This window comes from Pleuronectes platessa, chromosome 1, assembly GCF_947347685.1.
Source record: "Pleuronectes platessa chromosome 1, fPlePla1.1, whole genome shotgun sequence".
Classification (NCBI taxonomy): Eukaryota; Metazoa; Chordata; class Actinopteri; order Pleuronectiformes; family Pleuronectidae; genus Pleuronectes; species Pleuronectes platessa.
In genome coordinates this window covers 17,812,029-17,837,866 of record NC_070626.1, presented here as the reverse complement: position 1 = coordinate 17,837,866, position 25,838 = coordinate 17,812,029, and the positions used below count along the sequence as shown (strand labels likewise).

The following is a 25,838-nucleotide window of genomic DNA, read 5'->3' as shown; positions in this document are numbered from 1 at the left end:
GATGATGAAAAAGATTTGAGAATTTGATTTCATCAGAAGTCAGATCTTCATTCAAAGTTGATACTAATACTAAAGAGACTCTTGATATGAAGCAGGTGTGACTTTAAAGTAGAGCTGCTCACATTTGGCACAGAGAGACAATGCAAACAGCTGCAGCTGAGCACATATGGGATAATATTTCATCCCGTTCACCTCACAGTATCCAGGCCACTTCACTTATCACATCTCCACATGACGCTGTCATTATCCTACCAGTCCTCAGCTGCTGTGACAGAAACTTCCTGTGAGGACCAAACAGGAGACCAGCGACATCATTCTTACCGATGCATATCTGCCTTAGGTCCAGGGTCTTACAGCTGCTGCTGGTGGGCTGCTGCATCTCAGACGATCTGGATGATGCTGAGCCGGAGCCATACAGCACCAGGATGAACTGGGTCAGAGTTCCTAAGTGGAGAAATGGAGAATAAAAGAAAAAAGAAAAGAAATTAATAGAGGGGAAAAGTAGGCCTGTCAAAATCAGCAAGGTTCCAGCTCTCCCGAGGGTGAATATGTCAAATATATCCTCCACTTGTTATAGACTCTGAGTTTCTGCATTAAGTGACAGAAAATTACTCTGGAATGAGGTGCAATTTGAAGATAGCATGATTTCACTTTGAGCTTAATAAGTGTGTCATAAAGTGCACATCTCAGTGTAGGGCCTTTAAGAGGTCCCACTTTAGTAAATCACCTTCATAAGGAGGGAGGTGTGAAGTGTTCTACATCTGCTCTCTTTAAAAAATTCATAATATTTCTGTCTTTCTTTCTGTCTGTCGTTTGCTCCACTTCAAACTTGATGGTTTTTGTTTGCCGAGGATCCTGAGACGGGTCAACTATACGATTTTTTCAATGAGCACTTGTCTGGACCACAACCCTCGGGACTGATATTTATTGTGTGCGGATCTAAATAAAAATCTAGATCTAGTGAATTTATATTTGGTTTCATAAAGAGACTGTTGGGACTTGGCGGAGGTGTGCACCAATGTCACATGCAACTATTAGTAGGACTGACTAACCCTACTAATAAAAATCTGTCTTTATTTAAAAATGAGAAATTGAGGATATCTTAATATCTTAGGAAATGTGAAGGAGCTTTCTTATGCTATTTTCAGACATTTCAACTATCAAACAATTATTGAATTATTCAGAAAAGTAATCAGCAAATGAAATTAAATATGCAGGTGATTCGAGAAAAGATATATATATATATTTTTTTTTAAATCTATTTAATAAATGATGAAGATGTTTCACCATAGTCTCTGGCACCAGCCACATTCTCAATCTCCAGTGTCCACGGCCCCATGGGGTTCTCATCCCAGGAGTGGGTGGTCATGAAAGCCCAGTCATTAAAACCCTCCGATGAGTAGTCATGAGGCCTGCAGGAGAACAACACGCAGGCAGGGTAAATGCATTGTGTTTACCAACAGATACTATATATACATATCTGTGTGCTTGTGAAGTTGTGCGTTTGTACCTGGGGTGGAGTAATGTGGAGCGTGTGCCGGCAGGACTAATGAGGTGGATAGCCAGGTTTCCCCTCCGGTTGTAGGACAGGGTGAGCCGCGCCTGAACGTGCTCTAACGAGGTCACGTGACTGTCTGACCCAATGCAGGCGTCCACGCTCATGTTGATCGATAGATTGCTGCCTATATTCCTGTTAAATGTGAGAAACGACACATAGCAAAGACATGTTAAGACAGTGGTGTGTGTGTGTGTGTGTGTGTGTGTGCCTGCTTGCATGTGTGCATGTCTGCTTAGTCTTGGCCTGTGAGTGGCTGAAATCATTACTGGCTTGTTCTCAGCTTGGGATAAGCTTCGTTCCAGGTAAGTGTGTGAGTCACATTTTGCTCGTGGCCAGTGTGTGAGCCTGTGATGGGTGATGCGTTTCTGGCCTTGAACAGGATTAGTCGCTCACAACCTGTTGAATCAGTGTCCTCTGAGGAAGTAAAGCAGCCTCCTCTTGTTACACCCCCCCTCCTTCCCTAAATCCGCTTATGAGATTACACGCATCCACAACAATTCTGAGGAGGAGAAGGAAGGCGTGAGGTTTTAGTGACACTGAGGTGCCCACATTATAAACAGGATGTTGTGTGAACACTCGCTGTAACAACCTTTGAGACTCTCTCAAAGGTATTAAAGCACAACATAAATGCTTTGAACTGGGAAGCAGCCTCACACGGAAACAATCTTAAACAGGAATTTACAATGAATGTGCACATTATTGTGATGCAAAATGACTTCAATGTGCCCTTCAATACTTTCATGTTAGGCTACTGAAATGCATTCTGTGGTGGTTCTGGGCAGAATCACAAAGGGAGGTGGAGGAAATGGAAATTTATACAAATTGCTGCTGAAGATTTTAATCACTGCCAGCTGACCACTGCAGCACAGTCGTCTGCGATTTAAGGCCCGAGAGACGTTTGTGGCACTCTAATAGTCATGATGGCAGAGAAGAATAGAGGGATATGCTTCAAACTTGTAAAGAGCACTTGAGTCACTGTAGCTTTGCCCCTTTTTACCAACAATATCTCAGTAGCAGCTGCAGGTGAAAGTCACATCAGTGACAACGATACACATGAAATGGGAAATCTAACCCCTGTATAATTACAGGAGAACAATATTGTGCTGTAGAATTATTAATACATATTATTTTTGTTCAACTGTGTTTTACTTTACATTCTGCATGTTATGCACATATAGTCACATAACATGCATTTTACATATGAAATTTAACACTTTTGAAATAGTTCTGAATCCTAACGGCAAAGATCCTTTAGAGAAATGAATGTGAATTAAATCCAGAGTGTTTCGAGCTTTACAGAACCACCAAAAATATTCTGGGAAGCAGCCAAGCCTAAAGAGCTGCCATCCAATTGGTAGAGTATGTTACAGAGAAACAAGAGAGTCTCTGAATCATAATTCACTTTCTGAAAAGATATGTCAGAGCTTCAAGCTTATGCCACACTCCAGTTTGTTGAGTTTACGGTTATAAAATATTTTGCATCACTGGTGGAAGTATATGTTAAAGTCTGGTAAATCCTCTTTAAAGGCTATATAGACAAGATATAAAAAACTGAAGGTTATGTTGGTGAGTTGCTCCTAGAACACTTGAAATCCTCCTGATGCCCAGAACATCAATAAATTAAGTTGTATTAAAAAACAGGAAAAATCATTTCAGTTAGCGAGCAAGTCACGATAAAGTCAGTTTCTGACAGATGTCAGGCAGCGTGGAGTAATAGCATTCTAACCAGATAATTAAGTCATGAAGTCTGTGTGTGTGTGTGTGTGTGTGTGTGTGTGTGTGCGTGCTCCTCCATTCTTTGTTAAAGTGCATGTTAGACCCTCCCTGGGAAATTGTTTTCCTTCTTCCACATTTATAAAGCAAGACAAAATATGACACCTGTGTGAAAACACTCTTTTTCACCTCTTTTCACACTGTGACACAAACATTGCAAACACACCTGTAACCTTCTCACCAACATGCTATTATACCTCAACCATCACAGCAGCTACACTCTATTCATCAGTCTATACATACAGAGGTTCCAAACCCGACAGCAACACCAAGCCACAGCAAGGCAACCAGATGGATTTTTTTGGGGCTCCGCTGTGCTCACCACGCTTCAAAGCACAGTCCATTTTCTGATGAAAACACAACGGTTGTCTTACGGATATAATATGAATCACAAAATGAAAACCTCTATCAGTCTGGAAATCATAAACCTCTTAGCCGCAGAACCTCACTTCAAACCTCCTTCATCGCTCACTCTACAGCCAAAGTAAATGGACAAATGGTAATTGGTATAATGTTGATGATGTTTAAGTAACAGTTCAAGTACCATTTCTCCTTTCTTCTTCTTGAGAATAGTGTCATGATTCTTTTTAAGTTAATGACAATGAGCCCCTCTGTGCTCATTTATTTCACCTCACTCCAAATAAGTAAGTCAGCTAAACACCTACAACACAAATTGAATAACCTGTCTCGACTGCTGCTCCCAGACGCTTGGACCATCTGCTCCGAGCATCTCACGGCTGCAGCAGTAAAAAAAAGAGAGAGAAACCTCAAACCCTAACGGAGCGCATAATAAAGAGGAGACGCTCGACTGTATTTAGGCCGCAACACCAGGAGAAGGAGGAATAAAATGGCTGAGAATACATCTTAGATTACAGGAATGCAAATTGATAGATAGATGATGTCATTAAGTCTGATATCCGATCATCTCCTCTGCACCACAACGTCCATCTTGCAGTGTGGCAGTAGATGTGGGAGGACTGTGTGAGCCTCTGCTTTAGTGTGTGTGTGTATGTGTCACTCTGCTGTCCAGAGTGTAAGTGTATGTGTAGATGTAAGCAGTTTGGCTCATGTGAGAGAGTGTTAGGATGTTTTCGTTGTTGGTCTGCGTGGATGTAAGCACGGGAGCATCTCTTTTAAATGCTCCCTCAAGAGCGGAGCAGCTACACCAATACACATGGGTGCACCAATTCCAACACACACACACACACGCACACAGACGCACAAGCGCACACACACACACGGGAACATGATGCCACCACTGTCAAGTTGAAGATGAAAATAAATGGAATCACTGCAGTGTAGAATGACAGCTCAGTCATACGCGAGCATCTCATCCTGTCATGGAGCAGTTTAATGTCCATTTCTCTCATCACACCCTGCATCTCATACGCTCAGCATTATCTCGTCATGCTTCTTAATCACAGCAAGAGTTAATGTAAAACAACAATGCAACGATCAGTCAATACAAACAATGTATTCCCTGCACATTTAATTACTAACATTTCATTTCTTGTGATGACATACTTACTGCTTTTATTCAATCGTTTTTAATTCATCTCCCTGATCACGTCAGCTTTATCGATTCCCGATTGTCCTCTTCATATTTGATCTTTTTCTAACTTATCATTTTCTAATTATAGGTTTGTGTTGTACGTTTTTGTTTGCTACGTGCTGCTGCCATCTTAGCCAGGGCTCTCTTGCAAAACAGATTTTGTTTTCAAAGTCAGTCCTCCACAGCCACAGACAACTTTAAACAGTCTTTTATAAATGCTAAATAGGAATCCTCTTCTCGTATAAATCACAATATGTCAAATCAGTGGATTGCCCCTATAAGTATAATTACAAATTGTACACTGTCCCAAAAGGCTGACGCTTTACTTCTCAAAAATCAAAACCACAGTTTAAATATTTTGCTTCAAAATAATCTTTTAAAATCCAAACCTTTAAGTGTACATCAGAGCAGCACATTGTGACTTATTGTCCAGCAGGGGGCGTGCCTGAAATGCCACGGTGAGGAAATACAGGAGTGGAACAAATTGTGGGTAAACTTAAGGCAGTTTGCCAAGTTTGTAAATTGTAAACATCTCTGAGCGATGTTGGCTTGTCACACAAGTGAGGCACTGGAGGCACCTTCCTGCGAACGCAATGACATTCATTCTACAATGTATTAGCATTAGGCTACGTGGGTTGCATATAAATCCATTTAAACTAATTACTCATTAGCTGCAATTAGTGTGAACTAGATTATAAAAAACAGCTGTAATATGAACAGACACTTGTAACCAGGGTCTTGAGATACATTTAATGTGCTCTGTGTGTGTGTGTGTGTGTGTGTGTGTGTGTGTTATACCAACCTTGGCTCAGAGACCATGGTGATCACACATTTCCTCTGCGGCCCCACGCTGTTCCACGTCTTTGCCATTGATACAATGGCACTGGCATCAAGTAGACCATATCCATATGAATGGCTGACTGAAGAGATGGAGAGAAAAGAGGAAACGGACACATGAATGGTGGCCTGCTGATCGCAGAATCATCAGAAGTTAGAGACCTGCTACTATACGGAGCTGAACGGTGTGGATCCCATATAAAAATCTAACACAAACTCTAAATTCCTTTGCATTTGGTTTATTAGCCAAACGATGTTGATGAGTCTCAAAGGGCATCTGGAGCTACAGAGGGGCGGACGAGAAATTAGGAGTTTCAGTACCTTTACGTCCAACCCCATTGGTCCTCCAGTCGTTGGTGAGCAGGTGGGCAGGGTGAGAAGTTCGTACAACCAGATGTTGCATATCCCTCCAGGTCAGGTTTTTACTGGAACATGTGAATATGCAGGCAGGCAGAGACACACACATAGACATAAACACAAAGACACACAGAGGGTCATGCATACTAAAATCAAGTTGAGGCACTCACACAGATCAAACAGATGTCTCTAACAATACATCCTATAGTCCCAACCTGCAGGTGGACAGCTGATTAAATACAGAATACAATGAAGCAGCATTTGCATTCTTTCCTCAACTACACTAAACCATTAGTCAACACATGTTTGAAGTCCGTCTCTGCCCTTTAGCTAAATGTGTTGTGACGAGAAAGAAAACCTTGCTGGTTTGATGGGAACAGGCACAAAGGGTCACAGGAGCTCACTGTTGCTGTTCTTGCAGTGAGCCGCTGCGTAAATACATTCAACAATCTTATTTCCAATTTAGTGAAATTAGGCATTTTTGTTTAGCAACTTTGCTCAGTCTCTCCAATTAAACCCATTTCTAAATGCAAATCTATGTCTCTCACTTAACGCCATCTTGTCACAAGACCAATTACTCATGTTTCATTATAATTCAGATTTTTCCGATGTTCATGTTGTCCTCCTCCATTATTCCATAATAGAGAATGATTTGTGCTTGCTGTGCCATTTGTAGAAGCACAATTGAAAATTATTTGAGACTAAGTTGTTAAAAGGGAAGAAATATGGAATAATGAAGCAGGACCAATGGTTAAAGCCTGATTTAGTAGACTATTGCATTTATAATTGAGGTTCTGAAAATCTGAACAAAAATAAGCATTCAGCCAACAATTAAAACTACTGAATATTTTGGTTAATATATATTTAGCAAAACAGAAAAATCCTCCACTTGAATAATTAGTCCAGAATGTCATCACGAAATAATATTTGAGAAATTTTCTTTTCCAAAGAAACTGATTCAAATCAGCCAAAAGCAGTGAATAATGCAGATTTGAAAGGTCAGAATGAGGCTGTACAGCTGAAGAGAATTGCGAGGCTTGGTAAAAACCAGAAAAGTGAAGATAAGCACTTACTTGGCCTCAAGGGCAAGAGCGATGATCCCAGCAGCCAGCGGGGCGGAGGCAGAGGTGCCTGTGTGGGAATCTGTGCATTTCGATTTCAGGTCTGTGGTCACCTGGTCAGGATAAACACGGGGGATTTAAATAGACACTCTGATATAGACAAACTGACAAGGTGGAAAATATAATATATAATGTCAATTTTGTTAGGGGTAAAAACACAAATTCTCTTGTGCTTGTATTTCACTTTAATTTAATATAAATGCACCACATCCTCCATTAATTATTTTGCATATGTTAGGTCAAATCTTTGTACATTCTAAACTTTTACCAGAAGTGCTTTTGTGCTTCTATATTAAAAAATACAGATATTTAAAATCTTGATAACTTGAATTTCTTTAAGTAAGGATAAAAATCTTCCCCCTCTGTCTCGTCTTCTTTTATCATCTTATACTAATTTGCTGGAGGCAGAAATCGCCTAATGGTTGAAAGAGCAGGAACTTACGAGCAGAAAACCCACAGCATGACTCCCCGGACCAGCTGGGAAATCAAAGCAGGAGGATTGTATATCTTATGTTCTCCCTCCCATAACAACTACCAGTGAGGTGTCTTAGAGTGAGATCAAACTGCTCCAGCTGATCTCCCTGGTGACCCACAGCAGAGGGCTGTGGTTGTACTGGGCAACTCCCAGGTGGAATTTCTGCAGATGCATGACTTTAAAGCAAGGTGAAGCAGAACCAGAGTGCTTACACTCAGCAAAACCCATCTCAGGAAGGAGAAGGGTTACAGTATAATGGATTGGAAAAAGGCCCCCAATGCCCTGCTGTTTAGTCCTAAAGGGGCGGTTGATCTAGGCAACTGGAAATGACTGATAGAAAAGTAGCTGGAATAAAAAAAAATCTGCTCAATGGGCTGACTAATGCACAGACTCCAGAAAATGATCTTTTAACAGACTTAACAGAATAATAAATGCCCAGGCAGAACTGACTTTAGCAGCCAAATTATGCATTCGGGAGCTTCCCATATCCCCCTTACTTTAAATTGAAAGAGAAGGATAATTTGAACGTAATTAAAAAGAGGAAGGAAAAAAGAAAGACATTTACATATTCGCTTCTGCATAACCCAGAGGTCCACACCTCTCTCTACATCTCATCATTCGCTGGTTCATGATTGACAGCACGATTAAACGAGTTCAGCACTGAAGCATTAAGGGACCAGCTTCATGTCACTGAGATGTCATAAGCTGTCCGTCTGTTTGGTCGGGTCGTTTAACTCTATGCTGGAGGCAGAAAGTAAGAGGGTGTGTGTCTCTGATCCATGTAGACTCAGGGGCGTAGACTGCCATGCTAATATTTGGTTTAAGGTTAAGATAAGAAATAGGTTCATATGAAAGTATTGATTAAGTCTAAGTATTTAATTGTTTAAGATTAGGATAAGGGGCCAGGGGAATACACTATGTTGTTGACACCACAGGGACAGTGAGACAAACATGAGTTTGTGACAAGTGCAGCAAAAGACTGCAGGAGGACTTTCACACGTTCAATTTTCATTACAAATAAGACAAGAGGATAACCGGAGGAAAAAACAAATAAGTTGTGAAAGAATAGAATAAATGTGCAGATCGATATATTTCGCTTAATACTGTATGTGTATATTTACAGTTACTGAGTTATAGGGCTAGTTGCACAAAACTACGGAAAAAAAGATATATGTACATATAAGCCAAATTTGAGTGATTTGGTCTCAGATGCATATTTTTCTGCTTCTACTGGTCTTCAAACGCCAGGAGACGCTTTACATGTCGCACAATTTTGACTCTGGGTTTGACTTAGTTATATTTATGCAAAATGCATTTATATACAACATGATCACATGAAATTACTAAAAGTTTAGCCAGGTTGACAATATTTAGGAAATACGGAATTCTGATTATATTGTTATAAACTAGGTAAGCTCCAGCTGATTCCAACATTTAAGCGGCTACATTTGAACCTGTCCAGGGCAACTGAACTTAACTAAGGAAATAAAAAGTGTCCCAGTTCTATTATACACATTAAAGCAAAACCTCAGTGTTACAGACCAAGTGTGAGGGAAACAGAGAAAGACAGGTACAATCAGATACAACGACAACTCACTATCTGCTTCTCGTTGAGGTTCCCCGAACTGTAGGTGGTGGCGAGGGTGGAGGAGCAAGCCTCGCTGTACCAGGGGACATTGCCGTTCTGGGTGGAGCTGCTGATGGACAGCGTGTAGATGCTGTTGGTGTAGCCGTCGCAGTTGCAACTATCCTTCTCCCTCCCTCCATTTCCAGAGGCCCACACAAAGATGGAGCCCAATCCACTGCGGCCCTATGAGAACGTAAATCAGATTCAGGCCAGCGGAAAGGGACGACCACCTCAGAACCTTTCATTCATCCGCTATCCAGAAAGGAACAAAATCTCATTCAATCTTAATGGGAACCCTAGTTATCGGAGGGCAAATTAATTTCAGGGCTCATTTCAAAAGGGGCCCATTAAAACACAGCGTACATCACAGAGGCCAGGTTGGTCACTCAGTAAATTAAAAAGGGCTAAATATCGCATGACAGCGATGCAATACAAAAAGGCGCCATGACAACAGCTCATTGTAATAAATCATCCAACCTCTCAGCCTTTGAAGTGCAATAATTTTCCTCTAAGAGCCACTTTATTGTATTGAGTGGCACTGTCTCCCTCTGCATAGATCAATCCCAGCTCTGCACCACCCACACCACCATCTGACAGCACTATAACTGTGGCAATTATCTTAGTAGTCAGTGTCAGCAGTTCCAATCAGCTTTATGGCACATGCCCTGAATCCAACTGGTCTATACCAAGATGGATGTATGTATTCATGGAGTACAGATGTGGGACCGCAGGCTGTGATCTGTTTGCTTATTAATCTGTTGACTTGTTCGCTTTACATTTCTGACAGAGGCCCAACAAGAAATGAAACAAGTGCCATTGCTAAAAACAAGGCTTGTTACACGACAGCGTGTGCACATTTTTTTAGGTTGCCAGGTTGTTAGATGCTGACAGGCTAGTTTTCTAAATTAACCCCCCTAAATATCTTGTCTATGCAGATAATCAGGCATGTGTCTGGAAGCCTTTGATTAGAAATGCTTGTCAAGTAATTGAAAGCTCCAGTTACCGTTTAGAATTTATAAAACAACCTGGATGAAAAAAAGAACAAAGTGTGGGATCAAAGATGAGCTGGCAGTTTGAGAAGCGCCAACTAACAATGAATACTTGAATAAATAAGAACTTTTCATACTTTGAATTTTGTCAGCGCTGCTTCTATTCATTCAAAGATTTTCCTTCCTGTCGGCCCTTTAGAGGACATAACTTTCAATTCATAACGGTCAGGGTCGAGAACTGCTTTGTTCTTCCCGTTTGTGTCCTCTCATGCTTGAACTGTTCAATTACCGCCCGCTGAAAGGAAGCCCCACACAGGCAGTAAATAATTTCCATCTCTCACAGAAACTCTCGCATAACACACAACCGCACACACACCTCCGTAACTCCACGCAGAAAGGCCTCTTTGGCAAGTTTGGCAGGTCCGTCGACCGTCTTGCCGTCGTCCTCCGGGCCCCAGCTGGCACTGTAGATGTCGATGTGTTGGGGGTTCAGGCTGAGGGACTGGGCCTCCACCATGTCAGTCACCTCGCCGTCCAGCATCCGCACACCTGCAAAGATACACACACATAGACTTGGTCAAAATCCTGCTAAAGACTGAACAAGACATTCTTTACGGCGCACAATTATTTATTTAAATTTTTTTGTAATACATAAATAATGGTGCTATTAATAATACATTTAATTTACAATTATAAATAAACACATATTTAACACAAGAAGAGTTAATAAGTAAAACCAAAGCTAAAATCAGGTTAAGAGGCAAAGACACCAAACAGTTAAAAAAATGCGAACACAGCAGTGACTAAAAATAAAGCCAACATTGAAAATGAGATTATTTTTGTTAGTGGAAACTGATAAGGTTTATCTATTCCAAGACAAACAGTATATCTGTGTACGATGAACATTTCGACCTGGCAGGAGTTTCTGTTGACTTGTTCTGTATCTATGAGACAGTGCTGAGTTGTGAGTTGCTAAAAACAAACAACTGAATCCCTGACTGACTTGCACTGCGGATGATGTGGGAAAGGAAAGGAGGAAAGTGTGGAATAAAAAAACATCTCTCTGCTTCTGCTATGTCAATTCCATTTTTGTTATGCCTGCAACGATGCTACAGGCTAAAGCAAATCTAAATCAGTGCCATGCTCTTTCTAGCACCAAAAAAAAAAACAAAAAAAACTACACTGAAGCACCAAACAAGTGCTGCAGGTGATCTGGATTTTCAAGATGCTGTTCGTCTACACTGCTGTAGTTCCTTGTGTTGAAGCTCTGACTGCGCTCATGTTCAGCAAGGTTTGACATGTGCAGGGGCACAGCCCTGCTTTTTGATTTGCATATTTACACACTTCCATGCTGCACAATGTCTGTGTGTATTTGGAGAGTTTATGCAGTTGTGCAGAATCTCTGTATTTGTGCGTCTGCAGTGAGGCTGTAATAGACGCCACCATGTAAATCAAACATCATTTCTACTGATTTGCTTTGGTGCTTGATCTGGTTGGAGGGAGAAAAAACGAGACATAGCAATAAAAAAATGGATTGAGATCAATTACATTGTGGGCGAACTGCCTCTTCAAGTATGATGCAAATAGGAGACTGAGAATTCAGGTAAAAAAAAAGGATTGAAAGCTTTAGTTGTCTTCGCCTACGTGTCTGGGGGAGATTGGTGCAGTTGTTCGAACAACTCATCTGATATTTCATGGGAGGCTTCAACTTAAGACTCGTTTATAAATTTCAAGTGGTTGCAGATTAAGTGCTTTGCCAGAGATAAAATATAAATGCACACATAACAATGGAGGATAGGTACACGGGGAGTGAGGCGTTTGTCCTAACCAATTATTTCTGCTTCAGTTTCGGAGGGCTTCTGAAAAAAGAACTCTCGCTTCTCTCGTTTAGCAACAATCCTTCACAGGTAACAGGTGAGGAATGAAAGACACTTTAAAGCTAACTTCCCCCCCATTTGAAGCATTGCAGGACAGGTAAGTCAATGCTGCAATACATGGGTTAAAATAACCAAGCTCTGGGTCTTTGAAGTTCTCCCAAAGAATCAAACAGGCACCGTGCTGCTTGTGTTTCCATGGCAGCCTGCTGTGAGAGGGCCATGTGATTTACTGAGGAGAATTCAGTATCTCCAGTCTGTGTCCAAAATATCCATCCATCCCAAAACCCAGAGACAGGTGGTACATCAAAGTTCAATGCAGTTCTTATATTCATGTACAGTATTATATACATCGATGTTGAAAGGGAGACTCATGAGTCGCTTTGTAACCTTTGGATTGGACTGCAAGTTAACTACTGTTATATCTGCCAAGAAGGTTATGTTTTCATTTGTGTTTGCTTCTGATAGTTGGCAGCATTACACAAAATCTACAGGATTCATTATCACAAAAATGTTGTGGAAGGGCGGGACATGGTCGAAGGAAGAGCCCATTAAATTCTGGAACGTATTTGAATAAGGGAATGGATCCAAATTGTGTCAAGCGAGTTAGTAGAAATAAACTGCAGCAGCGAATGGTGGCAATTAAAATAAAGGAAATGGGAATTTCTGGCTACACTCAGTTTGGGTGGTGACCCTCAGAAGGTTGAACCTTTATGCTTTTTTGGAACACAGAGTAAACATGATTCAAAAGGACTGTGTTTCAGTTCTTACTTCAGATCCTACAGATGGGAAAAAGCCTTAAGTGTGGACATAATCACATGTGTAGGTTTTTCACAACACCGTTTGTCTCCTGCTCCTCCTACATGACAACAAACAGCCCACTTGTTATATTAGTAAAGCTGAATGTGTTGTGGTACATTCCCACTTTCCATCTGGAATGATAATAAAAACTAGAGTTATGGCCCTATTCTGACAGGGTTCAAAACTTTATTACAGCTAGAGGTAAGCTGGAGGCTACCGGAATAAGCAGAACAGTAATGACACTGAGCATCCAACACTGAAAAGTACAACACATCCTCAGCATAGCAATAAGAAACGAGCAAACACTAACACAGTCCATGTACCAGCAACATAACAACAACAACTCACTTTCATCCTAATATCTCACTGAATGTAGCTTCAATGTTAGAATCACACTGAGAAAAAAAACTAAAACATCATGAAATAATAAAATAACTACAACACAATGACAATTTTATGCAAATCAACTGTGTTGTTTTTTTAATATCAGAGAGTTACTGAACCTCCTTTTGAAGAATGGAGGCAGAAACTACAAAAACACTCTCTCCCCGTAGGCAGAAGCACAACAACTCATCAGGGTGCAAATCCTTTTTAGTACAAACAAATTAATATTTCACAATATTTTTTGCTGCTCACGTCACATTTTCTAACAACTCTGTGCTGTTGGTCTGTGTGTCTCTCTCACAAACAAATGAACTGTTAATTTTGTAATTAATATATTATGTTTGGAATTAACACTGCCATTAACTGCACCGCAGCAGTCATCTTGGATCTTAATAGATGTGTTATTTGCTGAGCGAATTCATGTATCCTAACGGTATTTTTTTTTTAGCTCACACGAGAGCTCATATAGCAATAAGTAAAAGGCAGGGGAGTAAGACCACAGGCTTGTTTGGGTATGATCTCTGTCTTTGTGCCTATTGCCAAACTATAGGACAGAAAATACTTCCATCCATCCATCCTGCTTATCCTTTGAGGGTTTCGTATCATTAAATGTTAATGTCAATAACAATTAGTTTGTCCAACCAACAATCTAAAATCACAATATTCAATTAGCAGCAAACTGTCATAGAATTGATGTGGACTATATTTTACTTGAGATAATTTTTTAAATCGAGTCAAAATGTATTTATATAACACTTTAACCACTGTTGGTAGTACTGAACATGCTTAAGACGAGAATAACAGAATATGTAGATTTACATGAAAACAAAGAATAAATTGAACGTACAAGTGCAGTAAAACGTTAAATGGCATAAATACTTAAGAATTAAAATATTGCACAATAACAGACTCAATCCAGTGAGAAGAAGTGGGTCTTAAGCAATGACCTTAACCCTGTGAAAATAGAAGATTAAAGCCTTCAGCACTCTACATGAACAAATTGGTGTTAACAGATGCTGGCACTTCAGGCAATGACCAGGGGAAATGTGCAAATGTGCATTCTGACAATTTGTCTTCAGTCTATCTGTGACAGGGCCTCAAGAAATATCTTACGATGGCTTTAGACAAACCATAAAAACAATTCACTGCAGTCAAACACTGACGCCTCTATCTCTCTTGTTCTCCGACTTCTTTAGAGGAAACACGAGCACAACCAGATGTTTCTGATTTCACAGAGTTAGTAGTTTCATTGGAATAATCTGTACAATCTAACCAATCCACCTCTGACATAAACCATATTTGTTATAAAATACTTTAATACCGAACATTTGGTAATTCAGTAATAGTGTATTGAATTTCATTACATTAAAATGTATATAATGTTTTGTCCACGTACATTAAACCTAATACGTGAGGGGGCCGAAAAATAGAAGAGCTTTATCAGCAATTTTTGTCTCACTTGTGCACAAGGAGAGATCAGTGAGTTTGACATTACGTTAACAAAAGATCTGAAAATCTAAAGCATTACAATTTCAGCAAGTGCTTATCACGGCGCTTATCCCCCCATACTGTGACTCCATGAAACAAACAATACTCTTACAGTGCAGAGCTAATCCACATCATAACTTTGGTGATGCTCAGAAAGATTCAGTGGCATGCTGTGCCTGAGAATCTGACCGACAATAACGCAGGCTGTGTAGAACAAGTATTTCTGCTTTTCTGTCAGTAAAGACGAAATCGGAATACAAGCTTAAGTCTGGCTCTTCTGAGATTAGAGAAATAATCCATTTATTTCTGTTTGACCATACCTCCAATCTTGGCGTCAAAGGCCACACCGACTCCACAGATCCCATTGTTGGCTACTGCTGCCACTTCTCCAGCACATCGTGTTCCATGCCTGGAGAACAGGAAGAATGAGAAAGTGAGAAGCATATTTTATATTACATATTACATATACACCCTCGCTCACACATATACATTTACACACCCCCAGAGGTGTTCTTCTCAAACAAAGATTTCTTGTGAAAGAATGTGCTCCCTCAGTGCTGTGGTTGAGCCGCAGTCTGAGACAAACTTATAAAGACAGATTCTGGGCTTTGATCCATTTAAACAAATACGAATTCCCATTTATCCAGAAGAAAACATAGTGTTGATGAGACGAGCGGAGCTGACCATATGTTAAATACTGCCTAAGTAACCTTGGAGTGCCGACAGCACCTGAATAAAGTCAAGGTAGCAGGGAAAATAGATGACAAACTACCATCACACATGAGAGGAAAATGCGAATTAGATTTGCCCTTTTCACGACGGGTCTTTCATTAAGCCTGAGCCTCACTGGATAGATCTGCAGTAACGAGATTCAAGAACCTGCTACAGCGGGGATGAACATCACATTCCAGTCAGGTGCATCCCCCTGGTCAGCCAGATGGATATGTATCCTTAATGCCCTTCAAATCATGACGCAATCCCCTCTGGATTGCAGCCATTCCTGAACAGGATAGTTGGAGGTTTGGCAAAACTGTGCTATACCTACAGACAAAGCATGCTCACTACTGAAGAAACTATTTACACCAACAGGCTTCTATTAATGCGCTCTGGCAATCCACACACGCAGCAGGGCATCTCCTGCTGGATTCACAGCGAGTGAGCTGGAGAGGTAGATGATGCTTTCAACGTGCAAGAGACAGAAAAATGAAGAAAAAAGAAAACAAATATCTCCCAGCGAAAAAAAGGTGTCTAGATGGAAACACATAGAAGAAACAGACAAAGTTGTCAAGAGAGAGAGAGGATGTATATTCAATATTGATTAATAAACTTTATACAAACAGGCATCAGGGTTCTGTGGACTGAGTCCTGCAGTCAGTCGACTCTTGCCACAGATACTGCAGGTCACTTATACAGTTTTAGAAATGGAGCTACAACCAGCATCACCACAGGCCAAGAAAACAGCCCACTTCTAAAACAGACAGGTTTAGAACGAGCAGTGTACTAGTTTTAATAATCCTAAAGACTTTGATTACTTTAAAGAAACGTGTGTAATGACAGAAGGTCAGAGTATTGTATTTATACTCCTCTGTCCACAAAGATCTCTTGAGACATGACGATAAACTGAGAGGGTGGAGGTTAATGATAGTGCCACATTCATCAGCTACAGCTTTCTCAACCTGTAAGTAGGACTGTAGAAATATATTTTGTATTACTAGTCAGAAAAAAAAAAAAAAAAAAAAAAAAAAAAAATCACACGCTCAGTCTAAAGCCATCTGGTCAATTTTCCAGCGAACTTTATCTCAACATTTCTGGAAATGCTCGTCTGTTTACTTAGTCTTATGACCTACAGCATCAGTGTTTGTGATGAATCTGATAAGGAGCAGCCCAGGTGTTTGCAATAGGATGCCAGGCATGCACAGGCCTATCCCTCCTGTGTTCAACTCTGGCTTTTTCCAAAATCTTCCTTTGACAGATTCATTAAAGTAATTTACACAGTCGACTGATTCACGGCATACAAATGCTGCAAAAGAGGTGAAGCCCTTGGTTTCTGAACCTGATTATGCAAGAACTACTTGCATAATCAGGTTTTCTGGGAGTGATTTTCATGGGAGTGATGAAGTGGATACAAGAAGATATCCTTTCACTGCTCCCACTCACTGTTCGGGTCAATGAAAAGGGAAGAAGCGAGCAGCTATGTGTCAAACTGAATGAATTCTGATGTGAAGGTAGTTTGCCCCTTGGTATTTTATTCAACATGACTTAGAGCATTTTCCAACATATAAGGCATTTTCATTAAACAATTTGCAAGCACAACTGCTCTCTGTTAATCCAATCAAAAATGTTTAGTGCAGCGAATTACCTTCAAGGTCAAATCTTATTTCATGTAGTGTTGCATTCACACAATATTTTTTCCATAGTTTGAGTTGGGAAAGTACAGCTTGGACAAAACATTAGCAGTAAGTGTCATTTTAGGACAACTTGCTACAAATCATATTTTGTTTATATACTTCACAGACTTCAGATAAAGGGTTCAGATTACAATGTCGAAACTTTTTAAGACCATGCACTACTGGGACAGTGCAAGAACAAAATGTGGAGATAGGTCTGGCTCTATGATAATGTAGTAGGACATTGTAGTTACAAAACTTTCTGGGAAAATCAAGACTTGAAAATACATCAGTGTGATAACAACTTCCTAACATGATAAAAACTATCTATGAGAAACTTTTATTTGATATGTATGTTGACTGTTTAGTTTGGTTCATGTCGTAGTGTCACGTGTAGGAGTGAGATGTATGACCTATACTGCAGCCAGCCACCAGGTGGCTTTAGAAAAGCCTTGGTAACACTTTCAGCCAATATGTCCTCCATCTTTACATACAGACAATGGACAGAAAATGTATATATAAACATAAAGGATTGGGGTGTAAACGTAAGACGTGGCATACTTATCAAAATTTTTTTAAAGTAACTGGTTCTTAAGAACAGATCCTTCATATTGTCCTGGAAGCCACTCGCCATCAAACTAATGATAGTTATAACCCTTGTGTCTACTGGTCTTTTTGACCTGTGGAAAAGGGATTAGTTGTTGCACATTATTGGTGTTGTAGGAAAGTGGAGCATTGAGCCAAGGCACTTGAGAGTATAAACATTGAACCGTTTTCATTGGAGTCCGTTAGTCCACAGGCTGTAATGGGCGACCTGGAAGTCAGGCAATGTCTCATTTGAACACAAATTGGGAAGCACCTCTGACAACTACATCAGTATTTATCATTACCTGTTAAGATATTCCCAAAGCCATTATAATGCTTCATTAAACTGGTTTATGGCAATTTGTGATGTTAAAAATGGCACCGTCGTTAAGATTTAAATAGTTTACGGCCCAAATAGCCAAATGAGACTTATTCCATATCTAATTGACTCAGCGAGTTCTACTGTCATTAGGATTATCAGTCCTGATGAGATGCCTTAGGGAAGTAACCGGTCCTCCGACAATGAGGGCAAGGCTCGACTGAATGTCCTCATTTTGTCTGCATACACACATCTCTACTAATGAGATTGGCATCACATGAAACCAAACCTGGATTCAACCCCCAGGCCCGGGGTTCCGAGAGGAAGCTAAAGAATTGAAAGAGCTACAGCGCAGGAGATCCTCACATGAAATGCTCCAGTTATAAAACTCCTAGAATTTTATGCAGCACAAAAAAGAGCTGTCTGTCATTACAAGTACATCATTGTTCAATCAGTTGTTAACCAGTCACAAAGAATAAAGACCTGATAGACCCTCTGACAAACTGACTTTGGTTATGAGATATCAGACAGGTCTTTATTCTCAACTGCTCTCAGAAAAATTAAATGTGAATCGCAAAGATGATAACAATCCCTTTGAATATCCGAGTAGATTACAACACTATTCAACAACTATCTCAACCAAATTGAACATTCAGGAATAACTAAGTCAAGAAGTCGGACATTATGGCAGGTAAGGAATCAAGAGTTTTCAGATTTATAAAAGGCACTGTTACAAAAACTAGCATGATAGAGGTAGTGGGTTCTATTAACAAACTCATGAACTACATTTTGTGATGACCCTGATACCAGGGGTCTCGAGACCTGATCTGAAAAGCTGCACTATACTTGTGTCATAAGAAAAACATCCAGCAAGTCTGAAGTCCATTGGATGAGAAAATCATCCGTTCTTGCACCGTCCCATTTTTCTTTGGATTCCTTACATAATTAAAATAAAATAAAGGATTGTATTTGTCCCATGCATTATTACATTGTCCTTTCAACAAATAAAATGTTTTCTTCCTCCACACTCACAACTCGACATGCCACACTTGGGTAAAATGAATACACCAGCTAGATTTACATGAGCTTCCTGCAGGCCACAACAAAGCTCAGTGAAGCAACAGTCAATTAGTGTGGGTCCCTCCCACACTCCCAACATTACGCAAACTCTGTGTTAAGAGAAACTGCTACACATCGGTACTGCTTCCAGCATCAGCTGTTATCTCACACTCACAACAGCAGTTACAATATGACCAACATGTGCCTTTTATTCAAAACATGCCCTCGCTAATTCCTATCAACAGATTCTTGATTAAAGTCCCATTCTGAACCTTCAAAACACCCTTTTTAAATCTGATACATTGTGCTCAGGATTCCCGCATCCTATGTAACAGAGATAATAGGAGATCAGAGTGAACAAAGGGCAATTTCAGGGAAGTCTTGTACCGATTACGGAGAGAGGACAACTGTGGTTACAGCCACTACAGTTGGCTGCTGGCCCGAGACCGACAACGTGATCTGTATTCATGCTGACAGCTGGCAGAACCATTATCACTGTGCAAAACCTTAACTACCCCTCTCTGGTGACTAGCTAAAGAGACATGCTATTATCATGCAGACGTTTCCACACCAGGTCTGTGAACAACATGGAAAGGTGGGACAGGTATTCACTCTCTCCTGAACTGGCCAACAAAAAGGTTTTTGAATAAACACACAGCAATCCCAAAGGTTCCACATGTAATAATTGACATTGAGTTTGTAATAAACATATACATTAACAAGAAGAGGCATTATAATGAAAAACAAAGAGATGAAAAAAAGAGTTCAGAATGATTGTCAATATAGCCTTCGGTATAAAAATTTGAGACCTAGTTAAAAATGTCATAAACTATGAAAAGGGTTTGAGTTAGATATCAAAGCTATACATGCACTCCGAATGGGAGCTGCATCAAAGCATTTCTGAATAGATGGTCTGGCATTGTGATTTCATATTGTGAAATTCAGACCCGTCCAACACAGCATTGATCTTTTCCTATCTTCAGATTCCCAGACATTGCCCATATTTGTTGTCTCGCACGTGACATCTTTCACCCATTTATTTTCTCTATCTTGCATTTGCGTAATTGCTTAAAATCACTGAACATCCTGAGGCCGTGTAAAGCCACATTTGCCATTCATTAGTGTCTGGGCTGCTCCAAACCTCAAAGGTAAATTTGTACAACTGTTTTTCTCTGCTCATTCTTAAAGTCTGTTAATGGTTCTGCCAGTTAGCTAATGAGCAGGCTTGCAGGACAAAAGGTCCGGCGATGTTTATGGAGCACGGTAAAGAGAGGAATATGAGAGATTAATGTGGGGGTCTGGTCAAATGAATCAGCCTGCTTTTTGCAGTACATTTTAAATAGTTCCTTTCATCCATCACTGTACATGTGCAGTCAGTTTGCACCATACCCTTATCTTGTTTTTTTCACTGAATCATAATCAAGAGAAATTCTGCATGTTTATTACACATGTTGAAAAGTGTCACTGGTGCCCCTGCACTAAATCAAGAGGCAACGAGTGGAATGTTTCTGCAGATGACTGCCCGTTTAGCCAGAAAACTTACATTTGGAAACTGTCCTGATACAAGTCAGAGGAAACCCTGGAAAGAGAAACATCTAGATCCCATGCTGTCTTAGATAAACATGAGGGTGAATAGTCACATTGCTACCGAGCCATCCTCAGTGCTGCCCGTATGCAGGGAAAGAAAGACAGCTTTATAGAGGTGAACAGACTTGTGCTTCTGCAGGGAACAGACACTTACAGTCTTACACAGCCTTACACAGTTGCATGCCCGCCCACAGGTTGTTTACACAAGCATCTGCAATAACCCACTGTAAAGTAAGGGAGGGGGGGGGGGGGGGTAAATACTCCCTCTCAATTGGTCCTGCCATGAAGGCGACACAGGGAGCTGGGTGGCAAGAGATAAGGGCCGGGGTGAGCAAGGGTAGGAAAGAGGTGCAGCCAAAATGAAGGAAACATCCCCAGTAAGTGTCTTAGCTCGGCTCGGGGCCACTGAGAGCCGCCAAAAGAGCTTAAGCGTGCCTTGGCAGAGGTTGTGGATCTGTGGAGCTACACCAGAGGGATGTTCTACCACATTCTTCCACAAGAAATCCCATCATTTAGGCTATTGTTACAAAAGGTGCTGAAAACTGTCTCAGGCACCATGGCACAAAAATGTTTAAGTACAATACATTTTGTATGTATTTTATAAGATTATAACCAACCTTAAAATATCAGCATCCACCTTATATAAAGCACAGTGTGTCTGAATGCATCTTTCCTACATATAAAGAAATATGGTAAATTCCAAAAACTGATCCAGGAGCTTTGACTGTCCGATGGGAGATTCAAAGCTTATTTCAGAGTGGATCGAAAAAACTGCTTTTTGGAAATAAAATTTAAAAAAAGCTGGATAAAGTATCAAAACTACAGAGATTCTGCTATGAAACAATCTCTCCGGCACAGAATCGATGCATCTTTGTAAGGTAATCATAAGCAGTCACATGACCTACAGCCCAGTAATGAATGTTAGCCTCGACATAAAAATAAATAAATAAAATTCTCTCAGGCCAGTGGCCCACAAACAGCAGATTACAGCAACTCAGAAATTAAAGTCAGATGGGAAGCAGGCAGTGGGAATGAATAAAAGACGAGCAGTGGCCGTCCAGAGCCAAGAGATCTGCTCGGTTTCATTAATGCTGATGAACTTAATTCCATCAATTCTCTGCAAGACATCTCTGTGGTGGTAAACAACTCCCAATGCCATCTGCAGAGGCCGCTGCAATAAAGATATGTCCTCATCAATCCTAGTGTAGATTTTCTCTTCTTATCCAAGTTATAGAAATGCCCTGGTGGTACCGGTGCAATTTATGAGGCTAAAGCAAATCCACATACTGTGATTCGGAGCCAGGATTCACATCAAGTGATAACTTTAAAATTAAAACGATTTGTATTCAAATCTTGGACAAAACAACACCACAGGACACAACCTTTAATTGGACGTGTTCCCATAAATGATGCACTTAGAAAACAGCAGTGGATTGGAAAGAGCCATCGGCCTATTTACATTTCAGGTAGCAGTAATCAGACAGGGAAAGGGAACAATTTAAAAAAAAAAAAAAAAAAAAGTTTTATCTGTGCAGATTTCTACTCTACCTGTTATCATTAAGCTGCGTGTATCGAGGCTGAGGATCTTGGTCGCCATCATTCACATCATAACTGGCATCTGGGTCCTTTAAAGAGACATATTAGCTTTTTAGAGTCAGATATAAAAACCATCAAAATGGAATGATTCTTTAAATCCATCTCCAATTCTATTACAGCAACAGCAGGAAGACACTTTTCTCTTGAATTCAAAACAGTTTGTGGCTGGGTGTAACACAGTTTCTCCACAGAGAACTTAGCTCATTTAGGAGTCATACTCACATAGTTCTGCATCAGGTCGGGATGGTTCTTCTCTATTCCGTCATCTAGGATGGACACCACCACACCTTTACCTGTGTAGCCTAACTCCCACGCAGCTTTGGCATTCAAGTCACGTTGGTTGCTGTTGTACTGAGGATGGAGGAAGAAAATGACTTAGATAGAATCCAATTATCCAAGAGGCACTCAAGTGCCAACAAGACTGTGCTTTTAACTAAATTTGGAAGGGCTTTCTCTATTACAATAAGGGCATTTAAGTCATTTAGATGAAGACTGAGCCCCTGACTAAAACATCTGGGGGAAATGAGGCTACTTATTGAATTTCAGCCATTCCTCCTTGGCGAAACACTTAAGTTTATCAGTGAGGGGAAGGCAAGGTGACAAAAGGCAATCTTCATTCAGAGAGTATTTGAGCCATGCTTTTATTTATTATTAATACCAAGCAAACGAAAGCACTGAATTGTATGATGCCTCACATTAATTATTCCGTGTTCTTTTTGATAGGCTTTTTGACATTCAACTTGACCTTTGAGCAAAAAGCCGTATCCAGCTTTCATCTAGTTCAAAGCTTTTTAACACGTGCCAGTGGTTAAATTTAATGCGTCAGATCTCATCCACCATCATTTCCTCTTAGATTTCAGGCCCATGTGAACAGGGTCTATCACACACAAAGAGGTTTGTTCCTCAACCTTGTAACGTCATTGACGCTTAAGCCATCAAGAGGAAAATCAATTAAAGCTGAGAGTTGTGATATGCGATTCTGATTCAAACGGGAAAGGGCCTTTTGTGGCTGACAAGCTGAGTGAATAATAAATGTGGCATGTACAAGGCTCCGGTTTGAATATTGCTCATCAAGACCTTTTCCTTCCTCCTTGATGTCAGCGAATCCTTCAGGCCTTGACATCTTGAGCATATATAGAGCACAAGATTGCCGTTTTGAGGCTTGCCCACGATTTAACAGTGGAGGGAAAGAAATTTGTCTCATAAATAAATTTGAGAAAGATAGCATTCATACATTCTATCAGATGATATTGACCAATTAGCATTTGCCAGTCACTTACACTCTCCTCTAGCGAACCAGGTCCACTTTTAATAAGGCACACTCTTTTTATTTACTGTCAGGATAGAGGGACATTATATTACTTAGATTACTATGTGTTTAGTATAATTACCATATTAATTGTACAGTACTTTGAAGCAAGTCAAAATAATGTAGTGTTGTTAAATGTAGTTGTGTAGACAGTAAGATAAGCTCTCCGACACAAGCCGCTCTATACATTTTAATCATAATTCAAAAATGGCTTGAATACAGAAACGAAGAAGGTGGTAGTGTGGTTACTGTGGACATCAATGACACTCCTCCAGGCTCTGATTGGTGGTTTCGCAATGGAATCATTGGATTCATCCAAACTGTATTACAAGCAGTAGGTGGAGCCAGAGGAGCAAGATCTTTATAGAATATTAGCTTCTGTCCTTATGCTTTCACTTTTAAAAGTCTCAACTTTGAAAATCACATCACCAACCAGAACAGCAATTTATCATTTATCAACTTTGCGGTTCACCAAAACACACAGTTGAAAATAGCAGCACAGTAGATTTATTAAATAAATATATATATATATATATATTTTTTTTTTAAATCAGATTTTCTGAAATTCACTAATGTACAATCGCTGCCAAAATGTTCTAATTGGTTCAAATAAAATCTGAAAATTATTTTGATAATCAATTATTAATTTGTCATTTTTCTTTTTAAGATTTTTAGTGTAATATCTTTAAAATATGTTTAAAATCCGCCTTACAAGGATGCTGACATCATTTTATCTCTCAAAACTATGCTCTATCCATATGTAACGAAAAGGTTTTATTGGGAGTTTAATTGTATCAATGTTGTTGCTATATGGCAGAATCTGTTGCATCTAGTGACAGAATCGGGCAGCAGCTTGTGATCTGCATATTTGCACGTCAAGGTGCCACTTGCTCCAACACACGGGCGAAAGGAGTCTGTTAAAGCACTGACATTTTGAACAACTGGTGATACGCGTCAGTTTTGCATCACCATGAATCTTCTCCAGCCTGAAGCACCTTCACAGTAATTGAAGAAAAAGTGGAGCCGAACAGAAAATCTCAGGGGTTTTTACTGCTGCTTTTAACAAGCCAATGTATCAGTGACATTCTTCAAGTGAAATGTGAAAATCAATCAGCTGAAAACAAGGGAGCTTCAAGATGAATCGCCTCTGTCTTTCTCCCTTTGTTGTGGTGCCGTCTATGGACTAAAGTAAACCAAGATTTTTTTTAAAGCATGCAATTCTGAATCCTAAAACTGAAGCCACTCAGATTTGAGCTACAGACACAGCAGTAATTCACATAAAGACAGTATGCTGGATTCATACAGGCTTGTCCTTTGACTTGGTCACAACATTAAAATCCCCAAATGTAATCATCTGCATTGACTCTTGGTGGATGAAAGGCTCAACCAGTGTGCAATGTGCATATGTCAAAATACCACAAATACACACAACACTTTTTTATACTCACCAGGTACCACTGGTCTCTGAACTTGGGATCTGAAGGTTCTGCGTAAGTATCCCTCTTTTTCCTCCGCTTCGACACCTGTTGTTCTGCCCAGGTCACCTACAAAAAATGCACAAACACATGAATAGATTAGCAATGCAAACGAAAACTGGTTTATGCTCATCAATTATAGATTTTCCATCTGCAAAGAATAAAGCTCACTGTCATAGTGACGATGATGCCAGCCACGAGGGTCACCATACAAATGGATTAATAGAGATCCTAATTCTCGGCAGAGTGACCACAGACAGTGAGATTAGAGCCACTGGGATATGGTGAACTTCTCACTAATGAGACTTACTGATGAATTCCAGAGCACCACGAAACTAATTAAAATGTCCTGGTTGATGTAAAATGGGATATAGCACAACAATTTATGGGTGTACCTAACAAACATGTATACACAATGACAATGTACACACAGAGGTACAAACTCAGTCTAAGTCTGATAACATGACAGCTACCGAATCTGCAGCATGCTTTCGTAATGTGCAAGCTTCTAAATACTGACAGAGGTGCAAAGCATATAGTGACAATAAGCACGCATCTCACTTCCACTGCAAAATTGGGCAGTAAAGAAAAATGCTTGGGTAGACGAGAACAGATGAAAAATTTCAGCGAGAGAAGACAGAATTGCCTCCCGCAAGGACAGAGCACTTGATATGAAGGACAACCA

The 25,838-nt window shown here is 40.2% G+C and overlaps 1 protein-coding gene across 3 annotated transcripts in view; it reads right to left on the bottom strand.

The window, feature by feature from the left end:
- furina (furin (paired basic amino acid cleaving enzyme) a) overlaps positions 1-25,838 on the bottom strand; it is a 75,629-nt gene that overhangs the window by 5,934 nt on the left and 43,857 nt on the right. For all 3 annotated transcript variants that reach the window (XM_053415504.1, XM_053415444.1, XM_053415380.1), the window contains exons 4-15: positions 25,127-25,222; positions 22,592-22,720; positions 22,322-22,398; positions 15,157-15,245; positions 10,666-10,838; positions 9,271-9,483; positions 7,151-7,251; positions 6,042-6,145; positions 5,686-5,803; positions 1,511-1,690; positions 1,288-1,412; positions 322-444 (exon numbers count right to left, since the gene is read on the bottom strand). In XM_053415504.1, coding sequence (XP_053271479.1) covers positions 322-444; positions 1,288-1,412; positions 1,511-1,690; positions 5,686-5,803; positions 6,042-6,145; positions 7,151-7,251; positions 9,271-9,483; positions 10,666-10,838; positions 15,157-15,245; positions 22,322-22,398; positions 22,592-22,720; positions 25,127-25,222 — 1,528 coding nt within the window. The remainder of the gene's footprint in view (positions 1-321; positions 445-1,287; positions 1,413-1,510; positions 1,691-5,685; positions 5,804-6,041; positions 6,146-7,150; positions 7,252-9,270; positions 9,484-10,665; positions 10,839-15,156; positions 15,246-22,321; positions 22,399-22,591; positions 22,721-25,126; positions 25,223-25,838) is intronic.